A 23,022-nucleotide genomic window follows, 5' to 3' on the forward strand; every position below is an offset into this window, starting at 1 on the left:
AGGATGAAGTGCAGTGGTTAAATTTACTGCGGAGTGATGCGACTGCTCGCCGCACATGACTTAACATGCTGTCTGTATGAATTATTTACAATATGTGTGTGTACTGATATAGACACTGTGCCCAAAAGAGACAGTAAAAATTAATGATACAGTGACACTTCTGCAGAGAAACATAATGCAAAAATGATGTGTCCAGGAACCTTAAAGGGGACATGCCATGAAAAACTCACTTCTTTCAGTTCTTTCAGATACATTTGGGTATCTGGAGTGTCTACCAACCCACAAACTGTGAAATAAGAGGACCCAGTCAGTTTTTTTGTGGGTAATCTAGATCAGAAAACATGACATTCAATGAGCCAATCAGATTTGGCTCCCCCTTCCTATGTCACATGCAAGTAGAGTTGCTCCGATACCAGTATCAGTAATGCCTCTGATACAGCCGAAAATGCTGGATCTGCTATCGGCGAGTACGTGAGTCTATGCACTGATCAGATTCCAAGTTGTCACATCATTTATCAGCGTATTCACACTACACAGGAACAACAACAACACGTTTCTCTCGCTACACCACCCGTACATCATGCCCGATCGCTACTGCACATGTGCAAACTAGTACTACTGACCTGTGGGTAAACACTCTTATGCACTCTATTTGTTCCTTGATAATGCTACATTGTGAACGACAAATAGTCAGGAGGAGAGCTGGTTAACGTTAGCTGTTAGCTGTTCGCAGCCGGTGGGCAGCACAACGTTACGTTAACGGAGGTTGGAATAATATTATCATGCTTTCAAGATCCATTTGGTAAAAATCAGGTCGCAAGTAAATTAAAACATGATTATGTGTTCAAATGCAATTGTGTAAAATTTTGTTTTTGGCGAGAAACATTACTAATTACAGTTGTTTGAAAGAGATTTTTTTTTTCACAGCAATATATTAGATATTAGAGAGAGAATTGACCTATTTTACTTTTTTGTTTTTAGCGTGTCGGATTGGTACTCGGTATCGGAACATCTCTATGTGCACGCTCATTGGAATATTCAGGCCCCCATCTGAGAACTGTCTCTGGAAAGGTGCGCCATATTTTCCTTTCAAGCCAATCAGAGCAGACTGGGCTTTTCCGGGAGGAGGTCTTAAAGAGACAGGCGCTAAAACGAAGCGTTTCGGGGGGTGAATACAAGTATATTCAGACAGACAGTATGAGAAAAAAATATTTTTGAACATCAAAGCATGTAAACATGTTCTTGTAGAAACCCAAAATACAAGTATGAACCTGAAAATGAGCATGATGTGTCCCCTTTAAGTCAATTTTATTATCTTTTTTTTTTTTAAAGTGAAAAGAGAATATGTGATTTTTCTGCATCTTTGCAGCTGATCCATTTTTTTGACTTGGATGATAAAGCAAAACTAGTGGCAGCAGACTGGTAAATTTGCATCATGCAATATGTCTTCAAGCATGAGGGCTATTTCCTGTGTTATCACTCACACATTCCTCCTCCTGTATGAGATGAACCAGCTTCTGCAGGACTTCATCCAGAACCCTGCCGACATAAACACAGAGGCGAGGCTGGGATGAGCTCGCGTCCGTCATTTCCTGCTGCCGGCGAGCTGTCCGGCAGCCGCTTATGAAAAACGGAAAGTTAAATCACAGACACGTATATTCGAGCTGGCATGTGTAGCGCACACGTGCCCTCGTGTTTCACACGCATGCACAAATAACTGCAGTAAAGCGCAGCGTTGAGCACCGGCAGCACCTGCTTTTGATGTTGAAGTTCTTGCCCAGATAGAGGTGTTTGAGGGAGGAGTGTCTGGAGAGGGCCGGCAGAACCGTGAGCAAGTCTGCATCGAGACCTGTCAACACACATATATATATATGTATATATATATATATACAGTAGAGCTCATGTCTTGATTCATGAACAGCGCACTCAGACCTCTCCTGCCCGAGGACAAGGAGTCAAGGTCCCAGAGGGATGTGGTGCAGCGTGCCACCGTACCGTTGTCCGACATATCCAGAGTGCCAATGGAGGAGACTCTGGGGAAGAGTTCCTGCATTACAGCAGCTCCTGCGGACCGCAGCTGTAGAGAAAGAGAGAGTAGGGAAAACCAACATATGCACAGGCATGATGAATCCCAGTCATTTTCAGGTTTAGTCTTTGGGGAATTGTTCTATTTTTCCACAGTGAGGTAGATTTATGAATGCCTGTCTGAAGGTTTTGTTGAGCTCTGCATTGTGATCTGCAGCACTTCTGCTCAGTGGTAAGGAAACATCTTCGGCTACTTGTTAGCTTATCACTTTTTCTCTTAAACAAGTAAATATATAGATGTCCTCAAAACCTGGAAGAGCTGCTTTCCGTCGTCAAAGCTCTGGGTGCACAGGAACCGATTGGAAGTTTGATATATTTGAATCGACCCGCATTACCAACTTTGTAAATATGCAAACTAGAATTCTATGAGACATTTGTGTCAAATTGTCATAATTAGCATATCAATTATTGAGTTATGGCAAAGACAGTGTTTTGTGAGGTCAAAGTGGCCTTGAGGCTCGATGGATGCTTACGACAAATCTGAAGAACTTCCTTCAAGGCGTTCCTAAGATATCAGGTTCACGAGAACAACCCGAAAACAATGCAGTAGTTTTACTTCAGTATTTTTGCTTTGGTGTATTGCTACTTTTACTTTCGGAAATGATCAAAAAAGGGCTTCTAACTGCGGTGATATGGGATCAATAGGGTCTATTAATTAATTTCAAGTCTGTAAATCACACTTTGTAAAACCTGTGAAAATATTCAAAACAATGTTTTGAAATGTTTTAGAGCGAATGAAACAAATTGTACAAATGATATCAACTGTGAGGGTTTTTTGGTTTGGCCTTGACTTCAGCTGTAAAAGCAGGGCCAAGAGTTGTACTTGTGACTTGAATGTGTCTGTTTATGTGTGACTTTAGTGACTTTGTGTTTCAGGCGTAGTTTTCTCTGCTTCTAGTTGAGACGTGCACAGAAGCAGCAGAGTCTTTATTGCGTAACCTCACAATTTCATTCAGACATTTTACTGAATGTCTTCCCCACACATTCACAAACTTTCTCTTTGAAATGATTTCTCATCATTCCACAAGCTTGCAATCTTACTGACTCTTATTTGAGCTCACAGGATACTGTAAGCTAACGACAGTATAAAGCAGTCTGTCTGTATGTCTGTGTCCTTCGTATATCTCGAGAACCATTCATTCGATCTTCTTCATACTTTGCTTGTGATTTACTCAGGACCCAAGGATGGGCCGTGTCCAATGTGGTGAAATTTGGACAGGTTGCAGCACCATAACAATGAACTTTACGTTTTGGGCACTTTTGAACCGTAGGCAACATAAAAAAATGTTCTCCCTTGATCTTGTGGGTCCAAACCATCGACTGTAAAAAGTGGACGTAGTCATCGTAACGTCACCCATTGGTTTGTGGAGACTAACATTTTGAAGCCTCGAGTTTGCTATTTTGGCCGTTGCAATCTTTGTTTTCGCAACCCCAAGGGACATGACAGGGTGGAGCTAAGCACAACCGAACGCTGAATAAAACATTTTTAGGCAACCAAAATGTTGCAATTAACTTTCAAATTTGTAAGATGAAAATACACACAGACAACACAAATGCTGTGGTGTGCCACCTATCAATCACAAGGTAGCCCCGCCCCTAAAGCATCCCCTGCTTTATGGTCTGTTTGACTCTAAATAGACCATCATTTACTAAATGAACAATATGCTGTATTGAAGAAGACTTGAAACTAGAGATTGAGACCATAAACTCATGTTTACAATGTTTACTGAGGTAATAAATCAAGAGAGAAGTAGTCATTTTCTCATAGACTTCTATACAACCAGAGGAGTCGCCCCCTGGTGGCCACTAGAGAGAATGCAGCTTTAACACATGAAGCATTGGCTTCAGAACCGGACATTGCCGCCTGCTCCAGATGTATATATCCATACAAGCCATTTACATCTAGAGTGATTTTCTGCCATTTAGAATTTAGTCTAAATCTGACTCTTTTGCAACCTCTCAGAATCAGCTTCTGATACGTACGCATACATGGAATTTGTCTCAGAATTTGTCTCCGGTTTCCACTCCGCTCTCATTGTACATACAATCTCCTACAAATGTAAGCAATCCTCACCCAATTTTGTACCGAACATCTCTGGACCACTCTGGAAAAAGTAACTTTTTATGTATTTTTGATGTTCCACACAATTCTTTTGTACCTTGCCCTCAAAGTTTGCAAATATTTGATGGGCTGGACTTATATAACAAAAATTGTCATATCTCCTTAACACTTTGGGCTATTAACACCACATTTGGTGGACCTGTGTAAACATGATGTCTGAGTAACCATGAAAAATATGATGCCACTTGACCTATAGATGGACTTCTACTACTTCTTATTCAAAAGCAACGAATCTCTGTCTGTCTGCGTTGCAAATCTCGAGACCCGCTCTGATCTACTTCACATTTGCTGGGTGTTTTACCGGGGTCCCCATGGAGTGTCTTTGTCGCATTTGGTGCAATTTGGACACATTCAATATTAATAGACTTGGAATAAATTAGCATACGCAACGCTCTGTGTAGCAGCGGGGGTGGAGCTTTACAGGCCACTACTCATTGACTGCAGTTCACGTCTTGCCGCTGGATATACCAACGCTACCACCAAACTCTTCTTAACTTCCCTGCAATTGGAATTCGGAGCCAGCAATTGGCGAATGAGCACGGCACAGTCCAACTGTAAAGGAAGGGTTGTCTATCTGTCTGTGTATGTATGTATGTCTGCCCTTCATATATCTCGGGAAACCTCCATCCTATCAACTTCACACTTGGCGGGTGCAAGCAGCCATACCGCAGTTCTGGTCGCCCGTTCTCGACGGGCACACGCGCCAAACAAAACTGCACTAGTACGTTTAAACTGCATGTAGAGATGTAAAGAAAATCCCTGACACTGTATGAGAGGAAGATACTGACCTATCCCTTTAACTTGAGCTTAGAATCCACTGCAGATGTGGAGATGAACTCTTACCTCGCAGCCACTGATGTCCAGATGAAGGTCATTGATATGAGGATTGGAGATCAACCCTGTGAGGAGAGCCCTGTGGAGACAGAAGGATAGAAGAAGTGAGTTTGGACTGACGGGAGCCGATTCGGATAGAGAACACAAGGACGACACGGCGACTACCTCAGAACGTCGGGGGGCAACTTCATAGAGGCCAGACTGACATAAGTGAGGCTGAAGGCCGAGCTGAAGAACTGGCGGAACAGCGGCAGCGTGTCCTTCCCTTTCCTGTTGGATAAATAAAAAAACGAAACGAGAGATGAAAGACAGGAGATGATGGACAGAGTGGAAAGGGATGAGACCGGCCACACAGAACGGATTTAAATCACATTGTTGACATGGCGGGTAAATATGAGTGCAGAGCTGAGCGCTGACAGAATGAGAAATAGAGTGAATATTGCTTTGGTGTAAGAGAGAAGGGGAAGAGGGGGAGTGGGGTCAAATGATAGATAGCTTCTGCTTAAATATGCATGAGTCTTATCTATGCAGACAGCTCTGGGAGTTCTGTTTTTTAAACGGCGGTAGACAAACCCACAGAGATGGGGCACAATGTACCAGTGACTCCCACAAAGCTCCGATGAAGCAAGAGATGGAGATTATGACCAAAAAAAATAAAAAAATAAAATAATGGATGATGAGAGAGGAGGCCTTCACGGTGAAATAAGCATGATATATTCCCAGATTTGGATTTGCAGCTGCCTTTATTGTTTAGGTAATCTTTAAGATATGACTAACCTGTGGGAGAAGGAATTTTTGGAAAGATTCAGAAAGGAAAGATCAGCGCAACACCCCCTCAGAAGAGCCCCAAATAGCTGCATGAGACACAGGGGTTTGAAACAGTTAATCTGGGCTGAGCATTGCACAGAGAGAGATATGCATTTCTTTTAAACATTCAAATCGCGCCCAGACATTAAATACTTACTGAGTCCACAGAGCAATCTGTGCCTGACAGATCCAAATGGACCAGGCAGTTGGGCTGAGACAAGAACAGATACAAGTTCTGGAAAGAGACAGAGAAGAAGACGTCACATTTCGATGGAAAAGTGGCGGATAAATGGAGCTGTTTTTTTTGTTTTTTTTTGGGGTTGTGCTTTCTGACCGAGGCGTCCTCCCCTGAGAGGACCCCGGGGTTCTTGCTCAGGTCCAGGTGCAGCAGAGAGTTGGAGTACTCGTCGCTGGAGCACAGAGCCTGAGAGAGAGACACCACTCCTGAGAGGGATGGATGAAAGGAAAGAGAGAGAGAGAGAGAGAGAGAGAGAGAGAGAGACAAGAGGAGGAGGATGTTGCACATTAGTAAAAGACGGAGAACACTCTCAAAACATTTTGTGCCCTTACATTATTCATACACGTCTGCAGCAGCAGGTATCAGCAGATGTAAATGGAAAGCTTCAATGTAATATTAAAATTCTCCACTGGGTACACGGTAAGATGAGACGGTTACAGGAGGCATGCTGCCCGCAGGGCAGCACAAGACATCAAAAGTCAAGACGGGGAGGGGGGGGGGGGGCAAAACATGAAACAAAGCTCCTCAGGAGGGAGAATCCTCCGGAGCTTTGGAGGCTTAATACTCCTTAAATAATAATCCAACCTGAGCTAAGAGAGCTGCTCAATAAGCTGCAGATTTGTAAAAACTCCTTTGGGTCTATTATCTCACCAATTTCTACCGGATTTTGGTGAATTGTGGAATTGACCCTTCGCAAAGTCCCGCCCCCCTCGAACGCCTGGCCAATCATAGCGTAGCTCGGACCAGGTTCCAACCAAGGTGGCAACCTCCGGTTCTGATGAGTGGCGCCAATGCGCACGCCTCTTAAAACTTGCATTTTATTTACTGACCAGCAGGGGGCGACTGCCCTTCTATAGAAGTCTATGAGAAAATGACTCTACTTCTATCTTGATTTATTACCTCAGTAAACATTGTAAACATGGGTTAATGGTCTCAAACTCTAGTTTCAAGTCTTCTTCAATACAGCATGATGTTCATTTGGCATATTATGGTTTATTTAGAGGAAATAAAGAGGGACGGGCCCAAACCTTTGGATGTGAGTGAAGTCTTGGAGAGGTTGAGGAGACGAAGTCCCTTGCTGAGGCGACACACCTGCTGAATTAGGTTGGACACACCTGCAGCGTAGATACAAGAGTTGTAAAAATGTAGTCCCCTCATTACCATCAAACTAAATTAGTAACTTAGACAACCAAAGAGTAGCTGTTGTGTTATTATACCCTGGTTGTCCAGTGAGTTGTGGGCCAAGTTGAGCGAATGGATGACAGACGCAGGGTTCTCTGAAAGAGCAGCTGACATCTTCTGTGGAAAGTCTCTGTGAAGTGGGTCCATAGTTTATTACAGACAAACAATATGTTGTGAATACACACAAACATCTAAAGGGAGCGAATTAACTTTGCACTTTCTCCAAAGCCAGGGTGGGTAATGTATTTTTAGAAACATTTGTGTTGTGTTTGTTCTCTTGTTGTTCTTCTCCCGACAGCGATCAATAAATCTGAGGCTGTCGTAAGACTTTAATAAGCTTGTCTGATCACTTCAACGCTATTGGCCAGCAGAAGACATCACGCATCTGTTTTCACCGACTGAGTAGAACTTGTGTGCGTTTATAGAAGATTGATTGTATGAAAAGCAAAAGGAAGGTCCCAGACGGATCAAAACTCACGATTTTAACCCGGCGTTCTCCAGAGTGATCTCCTCCAGGCTGGAGGATTTGCTGACCGTGTGCAGGACCTGCTCAGTGACCTCTGACCCCTGAAGGAAAAAGGAAACATTCACACTAAACGTTTCACCTGTTTCTGCCGTGGACCTATGAAGAGAACTGGAAGCGGCACCCCGTTTATTCCTATGAAGGTTGCTCATAAATTCAGATGAAATCACCCAGATCTTCCGCATTGATGGGCCCATAGAGCAAGCGACCAGCGTTTCCTGTAACCTCGCCTCCCAAAACACTAAATCATGGGACTCTGGTGCTCAGAAACACTTCCACTTTTGTTCACAGGGACCGCCAAAATCAACACAAACTGAAAGTTCCTTGTAGTAGCTTTAAATAAGAGCTGTTCAAGACATGTCTTTCCCAAGTCTATTAAAAAAAGTGTGTTTGGGCGCAACTGCATCATGTGATGGACCCGGAAGATGTAACTGTTTGGCCAGTATGTAAAATTTGCAACAAAAGCCCGGCGCTCATCCTGCGGTCTCTGTTTTAGCTTAAAGCTTCTTTTAATAACTCAACAGTAACACAGCAGAACTTATACTTACTATCCGCAGATCTTTGCAGTACAGTTTAGTGAACCAGGTGTTGTACGCCATCGACGCAACGATCACCGCCAAATCCCTGGAAAAGATGAAACCGAGGTGAATGAGGCTCCGTACATTTATCGGAGGTAATAACGTTTCGAGCGCTCTCCGTCCCTCACCTGCTCTCCAGGTGGCTGAAGTCCAGCAGGTTAAACTCTCGGCTGTCCTGGGAGTGGTAGATGGTGTCCACGTCCTACAGGAGCAACATAACCCATGAGCCTGTTATGCTGCATTAAATGACCCCCCCGCCCCCCCGCTCCCTCAATTTTGTGCACAGTGCTGTACGTAACACTCAAAAGCACTCACAGCGACACAGGCACAGTCCCACAGCTCTTACCCACTGCACTTCCTCCTTGCAGCTGATGCCATTATAGTCGCACAGAGCGGCGTACGTCTCTGAGAAGCCTCCTGAGAGAGGAAGAAAAAAAAAACAAAGAGAGAGAAAAAACTAAATGAGACGATGTGAACAGCTGCTTCCTGCAGCGACAACGGGAGAGAAAAAGGCAGGAAAACATTTGTGCGAGTGATCCATCTTTTTATTTTTTTTTCAATGAACATCTGGGAGACGCATGTGTGAAGCGTGCGAGCCAACTTCCCCTCGAGGCCGCCAAGTGGCGTGCATGTGCCCCCCCCCCTCCGTGCATGCATGTGTGCTAATCCCCATATTTGATGATAATGTCTCTTTTACCACAGGCCCTCTGGGTCTCCACCGACGTCTCCGAGCTGGGCGAATACTTCCTGCTGCCCTCAGAGAGGTCGCTGTCTGAATGACAGATGGAAGGGCTGCAAAGATAAGGAATCGTTCATCTTTAGATAATTGAAGAAATAAAAGGTATTTAAAAAAAAAAGGTGATTTATTAAAGAACTTACGCAAAGATGGAGTTGTTGAATATTCGAGACAAAGCGAAATTGATATGGCCGACCACATGATTGAGATGTTCACGTGACTCGAACCTCAGCGAGTAGCTGGACTTGTCGGTGTCGATGATAACCTGGAGAGAAAGTGGAGCAGTAAGGGACTGTGGGCAAATTATTATGGCGAGGAGGGGGGGGTTGAAATCCTATAATTAACTTCATGAAAGAGCAAGACCCTCCCCAGATTTACGAATATTCTAGTATCTTAAAATATAGTACTGTGTTTGTTTCGTTACACCGTTAATAACTAAAAGAGAAAGTAAAAAAAAAGACGACAATTATAATGGAATTAAAATTATGATTATTTCGGCAACTCTATTTCAGAATAAAGTGATACGAAATAAAAGGCTAAATTAATTACCTTCATGGCTGCAACAATGTATCCATTAATCTTGTTGTTTATTAATTACCAGATTATCCGATTAATTGCTTGGTCTATGAAACGTCAGAAAATTGTGAAAAGTGTTTATCTCAGTCTCTTAAAATCCACGGCGATGTCTCTAAATGTCTTGTTTTGTCCATAACCCAAAGATATTCTGTTTTGTGTAATATAATAAAGAGAAAAGCAGGAAATCTGGGTATTTCAGAGGCTGAAAACAGCATTTTCTGCCATTTTCTAAACGATTAATCTATAATCAAAATAGTTGGGGATTCTTTTCCTGATGAGTCGACTAATCGTTGCAGCTGTGGTGACTTTAACTTGATTATAGAGATTATATTTGTTTGTATAATCCTCATGCAGACATATTGGTTGTATTGAGTGTGATGGGAACATTGAGCCCTAAAACAGTGAGATTAAAGATTGTTGTCCGCTGCATTACGTCAAAGTGCACCTTTATGACATTGTGGTAAACACTAAAGCATCATTTGTGACTACTTGATCTCTTCTTTTGTTCTGTAATTAATCTCTAAAGCGAATGCTGAAATATAAAAATCAGGACGAGTAAGAATAAAAAGACCTTCCCATGCTCTCCCAAAGAAGAATTCAGATGCGAGAGAACAATACGACACAATCTGACCTCGCCTCCCACTCTGATCGTTTTCTACAGTCCCTAAACCACTTTTCTTGTTGCTGTCACCGTCGACAATAGTAGAGAACAAGTTAATAAGAGCGCATCGACTGTCTGTGCAGCTGTTTGGATGAATGCTTTTTGTCATTCCCTGAAGGCCAAAGTGATGTAACCACCATCGTGCAACCGTACAGACACTTGAAACCCTCGGCAGAGGTCGGTATTTATGTCAAAACTCACTTGGTGCTCTGGGTGGGAATTCAAAGCTCGAATCTCCAAGAAGTTGAATGTGGTTTCTATCTGTTGTTACAGAAACAGTCGACAAAGTTAATATTTCAGTAGGCACTATGAGAGAGAAGAGAGATTCATACTGTAGCTGGAGACACAGAGCTGTTAACAAGTACCTTAGCGGGAATCTTTGGCGCCAAGAAGTAGAGACGCCATGTTGTGAGAACCTAAAAAGAAAAGGGAGAGAATATAGCAAACTGAATCAAGGTTAAGGAAAAGTTCACTGCACTGTCAAACTCCCCCGTGGGGAGGAAATAGTCCCGGGAGTTTCCGTGGTAATGATGAGAGGGAAGTGAGGAGTGCTTTCCATATTCATGTATTGATCCAGCTAAAAGCTTTCTGTGTCAGAGACAAGTTGTCTCACATTAATAAACTGACAAACAGGCTGAGAAATGACGGCATGTCGCAAAATCGCGAGACGTAATTTCATCAGCATCACATCACTTCTGCGGAGGGCAAACACAAAAGCGGCTCGTGCATTAAATTTGAGACGTGCATGTGTGTCGTTTCCAGTCATCCCCCCAGATCTTTTATATCGCAATTTAAAGGAAAGAACCGCCCGGTTTTTTCCTGCATGTTTTTTCCCTCCACATTTCAAGTGATGTGTCACGATGACAAAATTAGCATTTGTTTCTGCTACGCTACCCTCCGCTAAGGTTCTGAAGTGCGTGATCATTTTTTAAGTCCAATGCAAAGTTGCATGGGAGTTGTTGGACGTGACCGGCGGTGCCGAAAGCTAACGGAGAGCTCGTTTGTGCGTCTCCATCTGAATGGGCCGCACGCAGCATTTCTGCAGCCGCTTGCTCTCGAAACATTTGTGTCGTGCGGCTGTTGGATGAAGCTGGTTCAGCTCCAGTTCATAAGCGGCAATTTCCTTATTTTTTGGGGGGGTTTTGTTGCAAGCACACCCTAACAAAATGAAGTAATTGTCTCTCTGTATCAAGGCAAACAAAGAGCAGTGATTCTTTGGCATTTCACTGCTCGGCACCAGCACTGCCCTCTGCTCCTTTTTTTCTTCTCCTCTTCTGCTCCGTCACTCTCAATCATTTACTCCATCCTCTACGACGGCCTGGATAAAACGCTCCCTTGGGACAAAGCCCCCCCCCCCCCCCTTCATTTCCTCTCCCCCAATGAAAAGCAGTAATTACACAGTTCTCCCACTCCACTGCCATGGGGGGGGGGGGGGGGTTCTCAGAGAGAGCAGCTTGACACGGGCCTGTCAGAACCGCACACCGACAGCCTCGTACGCCCACACGACAAGTGAGGTGTCGAAAATGTGGTCCCTCAAAAAATGAGATGAGGAAATCGTCTGAAGGAGTTGATTAAAAAGACCAGTGTGTATCACATTATGAGTGAGTCGGGGGTTACAAGTGGGAGTTAAAAGTAAACGGGAGTAAATGGTGCTGATGCAGCAGGACCGAGAGAGAGGAGGCCGTCTGAAGGAGTGCATTAAGAAGACCAGCATGTCTCACAGGACAGAGAGAGACTCCACATCAAAGAGAGAGAGAGACACACACCTCATGCTCGTTGTGTAATTATGCTGCTGCAGGACAAATATTCTAACCTTCTCTTGTTTGATACCTTTTCCCCTCAAAATAAGTGCGTATATGCAGGAAAATCCGCTAAAAATATCCGATAGAATCCTTTAACATAGAGTCCTGAAGGGGGTGACGTATAGGCTCAACAGGAAGTAGACGTCGCACTGGTTCCCTCGACAAAAAGCCATTGAGATGTGTTGCCATTGGTTTGTTAAATAATCTCTGTGGCAAACAAACACGATGATACGTGATACATGTTTGGTTTCACGAGATAATCTTCAGAAGTGAAAACCACTGGTATGATTGTTGAAGCGTGAACACAACCAGCAGAAGTGAAAAGCTAACGTTATAAACAAGCTACACCGCGTCTGTTGTTTGATCAGCGCTGTAAAATGACCGTTTCTATCAATGGAGTCTGGTAGTTTCCTTTCACATCTAACTTTGTGAATTAATGGTTTATTTTGACCAAACCAGAGTTGGTGTTTGTTGGAACAGTGGAGAGATTAACCAGTACGGTGCTGATGAGATTTACTTTGCTTCTGTCAGCCTTGAATGAAGTTGTGTTTTGCTGATCGGCGAGGTAATGAGACTGTCGTCTGACTGGAATCTGGTGGCTTTGAGGAGAGCATATTAATTGTGTTTTTGTGAGTTAATACATCAAATAATTATGCATATTGCTTCTTCATAATTGTATATTCACTTAAACGTGCGTACCCTCGAATGAATGCTGATTGTAACATTTCCCACTAAAGACAAAAGCTAGATGATAGTGGGTGTTTGTGTGTTTGTGTGAGGAGACCAGTTAGAAAATCAAGATAAATTCATGTAACTATGTAACTATCTCAACATTAAAAAAGCTTTGACTTAACATAACACTTTTAAGCTCCGCTCTCCACCCCCCCCAAAGAAGCAAACCCAGAGCGTTTGATCAAACTCTGTGCACCCAGCAGGAGCGAGAACTCTTTCCAGTTCAGCTTTTAAAGAGGAAGTGAGACATGGATTGGAAAGATGTTTCTGGCACACAGTCACATCAGAGTGTCTGAGCATCAAAGAGTGTTTGCTACATGCAGAAACTCTCCTAACCGCCCGCGCTCGCCACACAGCGATTAATTACAGCATCTATTGAGTGGGAGCTCTGCAGAGGTGAAGTTTAGATTACAGGAGAAGAAACGGGTCTTTTAACCCTCTGAACCCCAAAAAACACAGACGGGATTCAAAAGCATGTTTTCTTTAAACAATTGTGAAAACTACACTGTTTATCGTAGCCAAAAGCTATAAAACAAAAAGTCAGTAAAAGCAGCCAAAAAAAAAGCCTAGAATTGTGATATTTCATCAAAAACATTTCTACATGTCTCATTTAAAATATTGCCCCAAATAAACCTTTTGCTTTAAACAGATACTGTAAAAATCATTACATTCTGAGCTCCTCAGCGCAACTAGGAAGCCGTGATTGACTCGACTGAGACCAACAGTCATGTGACAAAAAATCAGTGACACTTGGACTGAACTACAGGCTGAACACAGAGCAGAGAGGGGAGGCTGTAAGTAGAGGTTGTATAAATAGTTCAATGAATATAGGCATGTGGAGCCTCCACTTTTATTCCCAACATTGGTAACACTTGTGGGCAGTTGGAAAAACTGTATATAGATTCCACTGTTTTCCATTTTTGTAAGAAAAACTCATCAAAGTCAAATTGCGTTTTTTTCTTTTTTATGACTTTAATGTCTTTATTCTGCACAATAGACATGTTTGAGTTCTCTCTACCTCTAGCTATGATTGTTCTGTTTCCATAGAGGTGCAGAACTTATATATTGTAGTGAAAATCAAGGCCACAGAGAGTAAAATGTGACAGAAGCAAAACACTGCTTGGGGTTCAGAGGTTAAACTGTGTAAAAACTACACTTACTTCATTACAGTTGGCCGGGAAATTGTATAAGATCACGTGGTTTAGTTGCTGCATTTAAAGGAGCACTTAATCAATAATTGCTGCTCGGTACTTACTGTATGTTACCTCTGTCTGTGTGTGTGTGTGTGTGTGTGTGTGTGTGTGTGTGTGTGTGTGTGTGTGTGTGTGTGTGTGTGTGTGTGTGTGTGTTTACATGCACATGTGGGGTACGAGCATCCTTCCAGGGTCCAGTCTACGTTCTGGTCCATAATAGAAGTGCTGATTGGCCCAGATTTTTACCCAGATAGCTGGCGGAGCTTCATTCACTCACATCGAGATTTCACATCTCTGTCCCATATTCTGTGATGAAAGCGCCCCAGAATCAAAGGCTGCGAGCAGCTCAGCCCCCCCCCACCCGACACTGCCTCCGCAGATACCATCTATCCAATATTCATCCCGCCAAGCTGCCAAACAGCAGCCACAGAAGAGGGGCGGCGGTCAGTAAACGGCGTTCACCCTCACCGTTAAATCACGGAGAGCCTCCACCTCTGCTGTCACGGATGTGGCAGAGATCCGTTAAGGCTGCAGTGGGGAGGTTAACATCAAAGATACTGCACATACGTGGAGCAATGCATCAGGCTGCTTATGTTGCAGGATTGAGATGTTCTTCTATATCAGAGAGAGGAAACAGCAACTCACCAGTATTCTGTCCTCTGTTTTGCCACTTTTGGCGTCGAGCTTAATTCCATGAAGGAACTTAATGGATGATTTATCGATAATCTTCCTGATGCTTTCTGTGGATGGAAAACACATCAACATGTTAGAGAAATAAGCACAAACAGAGGTTCCTAAACTTTTGTGCCATATACTGTTTATACGCATTTGTGCGTGGACCGCCGTTTTGAAGCCTTGAATTCAGCATTTTGGCCGTCGCCATCTTGTTTTTTTTGCAGCCTACTAGTCTGTAAGGAACAGATTGGCTCCATTGTTCATTTTCTCATAGACTTCTATACAACCAGAGGAGTCGCCCCCTGGTGGTCAGTAGAGAGAATGCAGGTTTGAAGACACTTTCACATCGGCTCCACTCGACAGAACCGGAGGCTGCCGCCTGTAAGGAACAGCTCCATTGTTACCTATTTGAGTCAAAATCGGCCTGATATTAGTATCTTTCAAAACATCAGAAACATACGAATGGCCATTTAGGACGAGATCAAATGAAATTAGTCCAAATCAAACCATACGCTGATTCACTTTGACCTTTGGGCGGACAGGCCTGTACTCACGTCTTCATCTAATAACTGAGGAATACGTCAGACTTGTCATTTGAACAGACCTGTTGTGGCATTTCAGATGGTGAAATAATCCAATGAACTCCGAGTCTGTACGCATCCTGAGGATTTTAAATAAGTTACAAACCAAAAAAAAAAAGCGATTAAATCTGCATGTGACACCGAAGCAAAAAAGAGGCTGACATTTAGTGGGAAGTAAAGTCTGCACCGAAAGGATTAATCACAGAAATCCTTCTGCATCGCCCCAGTGAGTTCAGCCCACTCATCATCAACATGGTGCAATATGCTTCAGTGTCATTTTCTCTCTTACGAGAGCAACATGACACATTCGAGCATCGGTGTTTATGATGCACCGAGACCTGTTCCTGTCGAGCAGCATCACCGTCACTTCTGTGACCTTTGACCCGTGCATGCTGCCAAAAGGGAAGTGTCTCACTCGCATCCGGGTTGGGGGGGTGGGGACACACGGGCGAACGACACGCCATCGCAGAAACATCCAGTCATGATTTCAGCCTCTCCGTCACAGCTGCACAGCATCCCGACCAACGGCTTTACGGACAAAATCCATACGGATGCTCGCTAATATACCAATATACGCTGCTTGGAGGTGATCACAGTCACACCGGAGAGAAAGGTTCTTCTCTTCCGTGTTTATCTGTATCTTAAGGTGTACTTGTAGTACTTTTCACTCCATTCGTTACTTCACAGAAGACGATTGTACGAAACATATGATCAGTTAATAAAAAATAAGGAGCAATAATAATCTTATCATGTAATATTATGACACTCTGTGTTCAAAATGTGTTTTTTTGTGACGGTTTAAGTACATTTCGCTGATAACTAGCGCTAAAGATTGTTTTCATTATCGAGTTTGGTCGATAAAATGTCAGAAAATAATGAAAAATGTCCGTCTTTCTCCAAGCCCAAGATGTCTTTTAATGTTTTGTTTTGTCCAAAAAGCCAAAGATATTCAGCTTAATATGATGATGCAAAACGATGAATCAGTTATCAAAGTAGCTGGTGAATTATCTTTCTTTTGATCAACTAATTGATTAATTGACTTGACTTGTGCTTTTCTATAGATTTTAGCTTTAATGGTTAGCCACCAGGTGAAACGGGTAAAGTATTTAACTAATATAGATGCAACTTTCTCAGTTAGTTACTTACATTAAGAACAAACTTTTTGCATTATAAGTTTTCTGAAATGTTTGAATATGCAAATGAGGCATTGTCTTATCCAACATGTGCTATTTTTCATACATTTTCGGAGCATAAATATGAACACTGAATAAAGCCAGGTTCAAAATTCTTGTTTCATTTTGTTGACATGTTAGAGTCAAAGGTTTTTATAGAGGGGATTTATTATACCTCTTTATACCACTCCATAAATCTGAGAATACTGTTAACAGACATTAAAAAAAAAAATCCATTTTCTCCATGTTTTTATTACTAGAATGTAGTATAAATGAGTGTGTGAGTGATGTGTGAACCTTCAGCACATAGAGAGGAATGAACGTGTAACGTTTGGTGTGTGTAAGAGCTGATGAAGTGGAGATTTATCATCAGAGTCTGAGAACAAACAAAGATATCACCATGAAGCTTCACCACTTCATCACTCACATTAAGAGGATTATTTATTGTATTACAAGTTTACAAGTTTTCTGATATGTTATGTTTAAATATGTAAATGAGGCATTATGTAATGGTAACATTTGGTGAATTTAGTAGAAATCTACAGACGTAAACAGACAAAGTAATAAAATAAATGTTTTATTTCCTCTAGTCTGAAAGAAGACGTGTTATGGAAGAAAAATAGACTAAAATCTCAACATTGGCCAGAGCATGACAACCAATATTGTTGCCTGTGGTGTCTCACCTTCAATATTTGTACACCGTACTTTTACTAAAGTAAAGATAGTACTTCTTCCTCTACTGAATTGTATATCGGTATGTTTAAAGAAAGGTTCCATGTACTTTCCAAGCCTTCTACAAATACATGAATGCTTTTCATACTGGCACCAGTCTGCTGATCTTTCAGTCAGATACAACACTGAGAATAGATCTGGCCTGAAGTCTGTCAGGTGAGCTGTATGGGGCCTCGGTGGCCCCCCCTTCAGTGCCCCCCCCCCCCAGGGCCCCCACCCCCGGTGCCTCCTCCTGTCAGTCAGCCAGTGCAGGAGGAGGCAGGTGACTGAATGAGGAGGCAGGGACTCCGCTGGATTAATCATCACAGTGGGGCTAATAGAGCCATTAGGAGTAATCAACGCAGCGGCAGACCCCGAGCATGAGTAGGAGCGCGCGTGCGTCTTTGCGCGTGCATTCGCTTCACAGGCTGCGCTGTGACTTTGTTGTTGTTTGAGAAAATATATATATATATAAAAGGAATCGACATATTTGCGCGCGGGGGTTTGTCCATAGCTTATGCGCGTTTGTTGGCAAGATGCACAGTGAACATGTGCCTTCACCAGTCCCCCTCGCTTTCACTTTGGCACGCACGCGCACACGCACGCATGCAATCACTATATAGCGCTCCAGCTGGTTTTAGGCTGCAGGGAAAACAAAGATAAAACGCTCCAGGGTTCAGGTTCAGAGAGGGATCAAGGTTTTTGGTACAACAAAATAATGAAAACGTGCAGAACAACACGCTCTCAGACCCACGAGCGCACAGCATTATCTCCACAACGCCCCTTTTTCCTCTCCGGCCTAAAGGCTGTGTTTTTCTTATTGTTTTTTTAATTGCCTGATCCTCCCCGAAGGGACAGATTTAGAGCAAAAGGTATATTTCCCTGCTCTGTAAATAATTCATCATGCACATCAACTGATTCACATGCACGCCGAGGAGGACAAAGCCGAGCCCGGAGAGCTCCGGGACGAGATGTGAAAGGTGTAGCTCAGGACCCCGCCGTCCAATGCGTCGGTTCGGTCGCCAGTCTGGGAAAAAAAAGCATCCCGAGCCTGGACGCGGACACGGGGGGAGGGGGGAGGCAACCGCGGGTCTAACCCACAACACGGAGCAATTAAACCAAAACTGTCTTTACCCACCTGTGATATCCTTGCTCGCACCCACGAAACCAGAGGCAGTGATCTCCTTAGAAGCCATGTCTGATCCTCTCTCCTATCGCCACCCCTCCTCCTCCTCTCCTCCACCTCCTCCCCACTGTCTCTCTCGCTCTCTCTCTCTCTCCCTCCCTCAGAAATGGACAAAAAGGATGCTCTCTCTCCCAGGCATTCCAGCAGAAGAGCATCCGACTGCCCAACGCGCTTCCTGGAAGAAACCCTGTGGATGATGATGATGATGGGAGGCTGGATGTGGGAGCGACGGGAGGGTGGAGGGAGTGATGACGAGGAGAGGGCGGGGATCACTGAGGGATAACGAGTGAGCTGTAGTTACCTGGGGGAAAAGCACAGAGCACACGAAAGGTAGACATTTATAGGAATTGCACTGTGGTTTAATCATTTTCAGGAATGAATTTCATTTATTTTGCACACTTTAAAATATGGCAAAATCTCAAAGAGGTTTGGCTGCAAACAGTTCAAGAAGCAGCAACTGATGCTATTTTATTAGACTACACTATTATATATATATATATATATATATATATATATATATATATATATATATTTAAGATTATAATACACAATAATTGCTGTCTAGCAGTGATCCAGGGGATTGTATTGTTCTTCATAAAATAAAAAAAAGACTAAAGTAGCTCTGAAAACTAGAGATAGTGATTTCCACACAGTTATGTGGGATCGGTACTCGGTATTGGCCGATACCTAAAGCCCAGATATCGGATCGGTACTCGGTATTGGCCGATAGCCCAAGTCTCACACTCGTTTAGTGTTCCTATGCAGCCTCAGCGTTGTTCCTCTTGAGATATTGTTGGAGCTTCAGCTCTCCTTTAGTCGGACGAATGCACCCCAGTCTGTTCTTCAGGTCCGTCATTCCACTTCCTTCTTTACAAACTGTGGCAAGGAAGTGAACTCTTTAACTTCTTCAATGTATTTTCCGTCCATCGTAATACTTTGAATCCTTCATCTTTTCTATGTTGATCTTGAGCCCCCTCGTCTCGCTTCTTCCTCTAGTCTTCTTTTTTTTTCTTTCCACTCAGAGTTATTGCAAAGGGATGAATTAATGTGTGACATGTCATTACGATCCATCCAATATGTTTGTAGCCTCACTCAAAACCACAATATGTCAAACTCATTTTCAGAAAATCTGTAAAAGTGATGTGATGCATCATATGGGAACATGAATGTTTTGTTGTTTTTTTGTTTTTTTGTCCCAGTCCATCCAGTATATGTTGATTTAATTCACAGGATAAGTGAAAACTTTGACCTGCTGGTGGCGCTAGACAAAAGGTCAAAGGGGTCACCAGAGTCATTAGGATTCATCCTCTGGAGACCACGAATGTCTAAAAAATGTCATGGCAATCTATTAAAAAGTTGTTGAGATATTTTAGAAAGTGGAGGACAAAACGACAGATATTGTGATCATAAAAACATGCTGCTATCGTGGCTATGTACAAAAAAACATGTTTTCCATTGACTGGAGGTTATTATTATTCCCTCATTTAATTTAACAAAACGTATCTGATTGGAACTGATTGGATTAAACCGAATAAAACGAAATGCTGCCCGAAGAGAAAATAAGCATCAACGTCAAATAACGGGAAATAAAAGCAGGAGATAAGATTAAACAAGGATGACAAAAACAAAAACAAAGCCTCAATAAGAAGATATAAAGCAGAAATAGATTTCAGCATCGGCAGAATAAACAAAACACCAGCAGCATGACAACTGAGAAAATATGATAAATACAAATAAATAGCAGGTGCGGTGAGTCACATATATGATGCTGCGTTGATTATGACGTGACGTCAGAGATTTCACTGTAAAGCGGCTTGTTGACGGTGACTTGTGTCCCTGGACTCTGTCTGAAGGCTCCGCCTGTTGACTGCTTGACAGAGGAAGGAAACGTCTCCACCAAGATGACCATCTCTGTCTGTGGTTTGCTGTGATAGTCGGTTGAAACTCCTCCTCAGAGAGACCGTTTTTCTGTTTCACGTACTGTTGAATCTTGAAATCGCAGTTATTGTCACTTTCTCTCTTTTTTTGTGTCACAGCGGAGGTGCACATCTGATTGTGGACGTTTGACAGAATGAACATCATCCTCGTCTCCTCACTACTGGGTGAGTATCACCGATTAAACGGGTTCATTCAGACTAGAATCTACTGGGAAGACTAACAAGAAACGTGTGAATATATAGGTGAATGGGGTAAAATATTTAACTATCGCCATGAAACTTCCCCAGTTGAGTACTGACATTAAGACAATTTTCTTTTGCATTGAAGCCAAGTTCAAAATCCTTTCTTCATTTTGTTGACAAATTAGAGTCAAAGGTTTCTACAGAGGGGATTCATATCTCTTTTTATCACTCCATAAATCACAAAATATTGTGCACATTAAAACAAACCCCTCTGTGTTCACCTTCAGCACACAGAGAGGAATGAACGTGTAGAGTTTGGTGTGTGTAAGAGCTGCTGAAGTGGAGATTTATCATCAGAGTCTGAGAACAAACTCATTTAGAGAAAACGTCCTTTAAAGAGACGTTTAGTTCATTACAGACATTTAGAGACTCTACAGGTGAAGAGGGTCAACACATGAACTCATAGATATCACCATGAACCTTCACCACTTCATCACTCACATTAAGAGGAGGAGTTATTGTATTACATATTTACTGAAATGTTATGATTAAATATGCAAATGAGGCATTATGTAATGCTAACTGAATGAACAACAGTGTTGGAGTGGTGGATAAAACAGGAGGAAGCGTCTGCAGCAAACAGCTCTCAGAGCAGCGCTGACTTACAGCTTTGATGCAGATATCAGTATGTCAGAAGTTATGCAGGGTTATAAATTTGACTGGGCTGCAGCTGGGAGTTTGAGACAGAGCTAAATTATAATGATGTACACACGCCAGCATCCGAAAAAGATGGACAGAGCTGCAAAACCATTGTGTCGGCTATTCCATATAGAAATACTCTGTTCCAAGTAAAAGTCTACAATCACAATCTTACTCAAGTGGAAGTAGAATCAAAATGTAATAAAGCGCCAAAAGTAAAAGCATTCATTTGGCAGAATTTTTAAATAATATATATTATATTACTGGATTGTAATTAATGATGCATTAATGTGGACGCATCACTAATGCTGCAGCTAGTACAGGTTCAACATTATCATTTATAAGTTGATTCATATTTTCATCTGAAAAGGAACTAAAGCTGTCAAATAAATGTAGTGGAGTAGAAACAGCAGCATCAAATAGGAATACATGAGTCAATGTGCGAGTAGCGACTATGTTCCACTACTGTGCGTGTGTGTGTGTGTGTGTGTGTGTGTGTGTGTGTGTGTGTGTGTCTCACAGGGAAATACAGCAAGTGTGTGTACATTCCTACCGTTCCCATGGGGATGACTAACAGTACAAACAGTCTCATTAAGGAACAGGAAGCTCTCCTCTCTGTCACACTGCGTGGCAGCGCTGCGACGGTGTGGAATGTGTCTTCGCAGCAAACGTCTCAGCAGAATTAGAGATCTCCCCCCCCCCCGTATTACACAGTCCATGAACAAAATAAGACACTTTAGGCCTCAACCACACATTGAGAGGGATTCTCTGAAGGACACAGCTTTTGAGGGATTCAACTGCGAGTAAAGAGTTCTCAGCAGTGGAGCGTGACTAACTGTGGTCGGGAACAAACTGTAGTCAGGAACAAGCTGTGGTCAGGAACAAGCTGTGGTCAGGAACAAGCTGTAGTCAGGAACAAGCTGTGGTCAGGAACAAGCTGTAGTCAGGAACAAGCTGTGGTCAGGAACAAGCTGTGGTCAGGAACAAGCTGTGGTCAAGAACAAACTGTGGTCAGGAACAAGCTGTAGTCAGGAACTAGCTGTAGTCAGGAACAAGCTGTAGTCAGGAACAAGCTGTGGTCAGGAACAAGCTGTAGTCAGGAACTAGCTGTAGTCAGGAACAAGCTGTAGTCAAGAACAAGCTGTAGTCAGGAACAAGCTGTAGTCAGCAACAAGCTGTGGTCAGGAACAAGCTGTAGTCAGGAACAAGCTGTGGTCAGGAACAAGCTGTAGTCAGGAACTAGCTGTAGTCAGGAACAAGCTGTAGTCAGCAACAAGCTGTAGTCAGGAACAAACTGTGGTCAAGAACAAACTGTGGTCAGGAACAAGCTGTAGTCAGGAACTAGCTGTAGTCAGGAACAAGCTGTAGTCAAGAACAAGCTGTAGTCAGGAACAAGCTGTAGTCAGGAACAAGCTGTGGTCAGGAACAAGCTGTAGTCAGGAACAAGCTGTAGTCAAGAACAAGCTGTAGTCAAGAACAAGCTGTAGTCAGGAACAAGCTGTAGTCAGGAACAAGCTGTGGTCAAGAACAAGCTGTAGTCAGGAACAAGCTGTGGTCAGGAACAAACTGTGGTCAAGAACAAACTGTGGTCAGGAACAAGCTGTAGTCAGGAACAAACTGTGGTCAGGAACAAGCTGTAGTCAGGAACAAGCTGTAGTCAGGAACAAGCTGTGGTCAAGAACAAGCTGTAGTCAGGAACAAGCTGTAGTCAGGAACAAACTGTGGTCAGGAACAAGCTGTAGTCAGGAACAAGCTGTAGTCAAGAACAAGCTGTAGTCAAGAACAAGCTGTAGTCAGGAACAAGCTGTA

The 23,022-nt window shown here is 42.9% G+C and overlaps 1 protein-coding gene across 1 annotated transcript in view; it reads right to left on the reverse strand.

Moving 5' to 3' along the window:
• The window catches only part of LOC306695341 (capping protein, Arp2/3 and myosin-I linker protein 3-like), a gene marked incomplete at its 3' end in the record, with an annotated part of 31,447 nt that extends 13,020 nt beyond the window's left edge, over positions 1 to 18,427 (reverse strand). The window contains exons 1-20 of the mRNA XM_079158567.1: positions 18,347 to 18,427; positions 14,715 to 14,809; positions 10,708 to 10,758; positions 10,544 to 10,603; positions 9,249 to 9,370; positions 9,067 to 9,161; positions 8,716 to 8,786; positions 8,498 to 8,571; positions 8,340 to 8,415; positions 7,747 to 7,835; positions 7,304 to 7,398; positions 7,115 to 7,201; positions 6,183 to 6,292; positions 6,006 to 6,083; positions 5,819 to 5,895; positions 5,207 to 5,311; positions 5,051 to 5,120; positions 1,996 to 2,077; positions 1,753 to 1,849; positions 1,485 to 1,539 (exon numbers count right to left, since the gene is read on the reverse strand). Coding sequence (XP_079014693.1) covers positions 1,485 to 1,539; positions 1,753 to 1,849; positions 1,996 to 2,077; positions 5,051 to 5,120; positions 5,207 to 5,311; positions 5,819 to 5,895; positions 6,006 to 6,083; positions 6,183 to 6,292; positions 7,115 to 7,201; positions 7,304 to 7,398; positions 7,747 to 7,835; positions 8,340 to 8,415; positions 8,498 to 8,571; positions 8,716 to 8,786; positions 9,067 to 9,161; positions 9,249 to 9,370; positions 10,544 to 10,603; positions 10,708 to 10,758; positions 14,715 to 14,809; positions 18,347 to 18,404 — 1,647 coding nt within the window. The 5' untranslated portion in view covers positions 18,405 to 18,427. The remainder of the gene's footprint in view (positions 1 to 1,484; positions 1,540 to 1,752; positions 1,850 to 1,995; positions 2,078 to 5,050; positions 5,121 to 5,206; positions 5,312 to 5,818; positions 5,896 to 6,005; positions 6,084 to 6,182; positions 6,293 to 7,114; positions 7,202 to 7,303; positions 7,399 to 7,746; positions 7,836 to 8,339; positions 8,416 to 8,497; positions 8,572 to 8,715; positions 8,787 to 9,066; positions 9,162 to 9,248; positions 9,371 to 10,543; positions 10,604 to 10,707; positions 10,759 to 14,714; positions 14,810 to 18,346) is intronic.
• Between the last annotated feature and the right edge of the window lie 4,595 nt (positions 18,428 to 23,022).

This window comes from Pholis gunnellus (assembly GCF_910591455.1).
Source record: "Pholis gunnellus genome assembly, chromosome: 4".
NCBI lineage: Eukaryota > Metazoa > Chordata > Actinopteri > Perciformes > Pholidae > Pholis > Pholis gunnellus.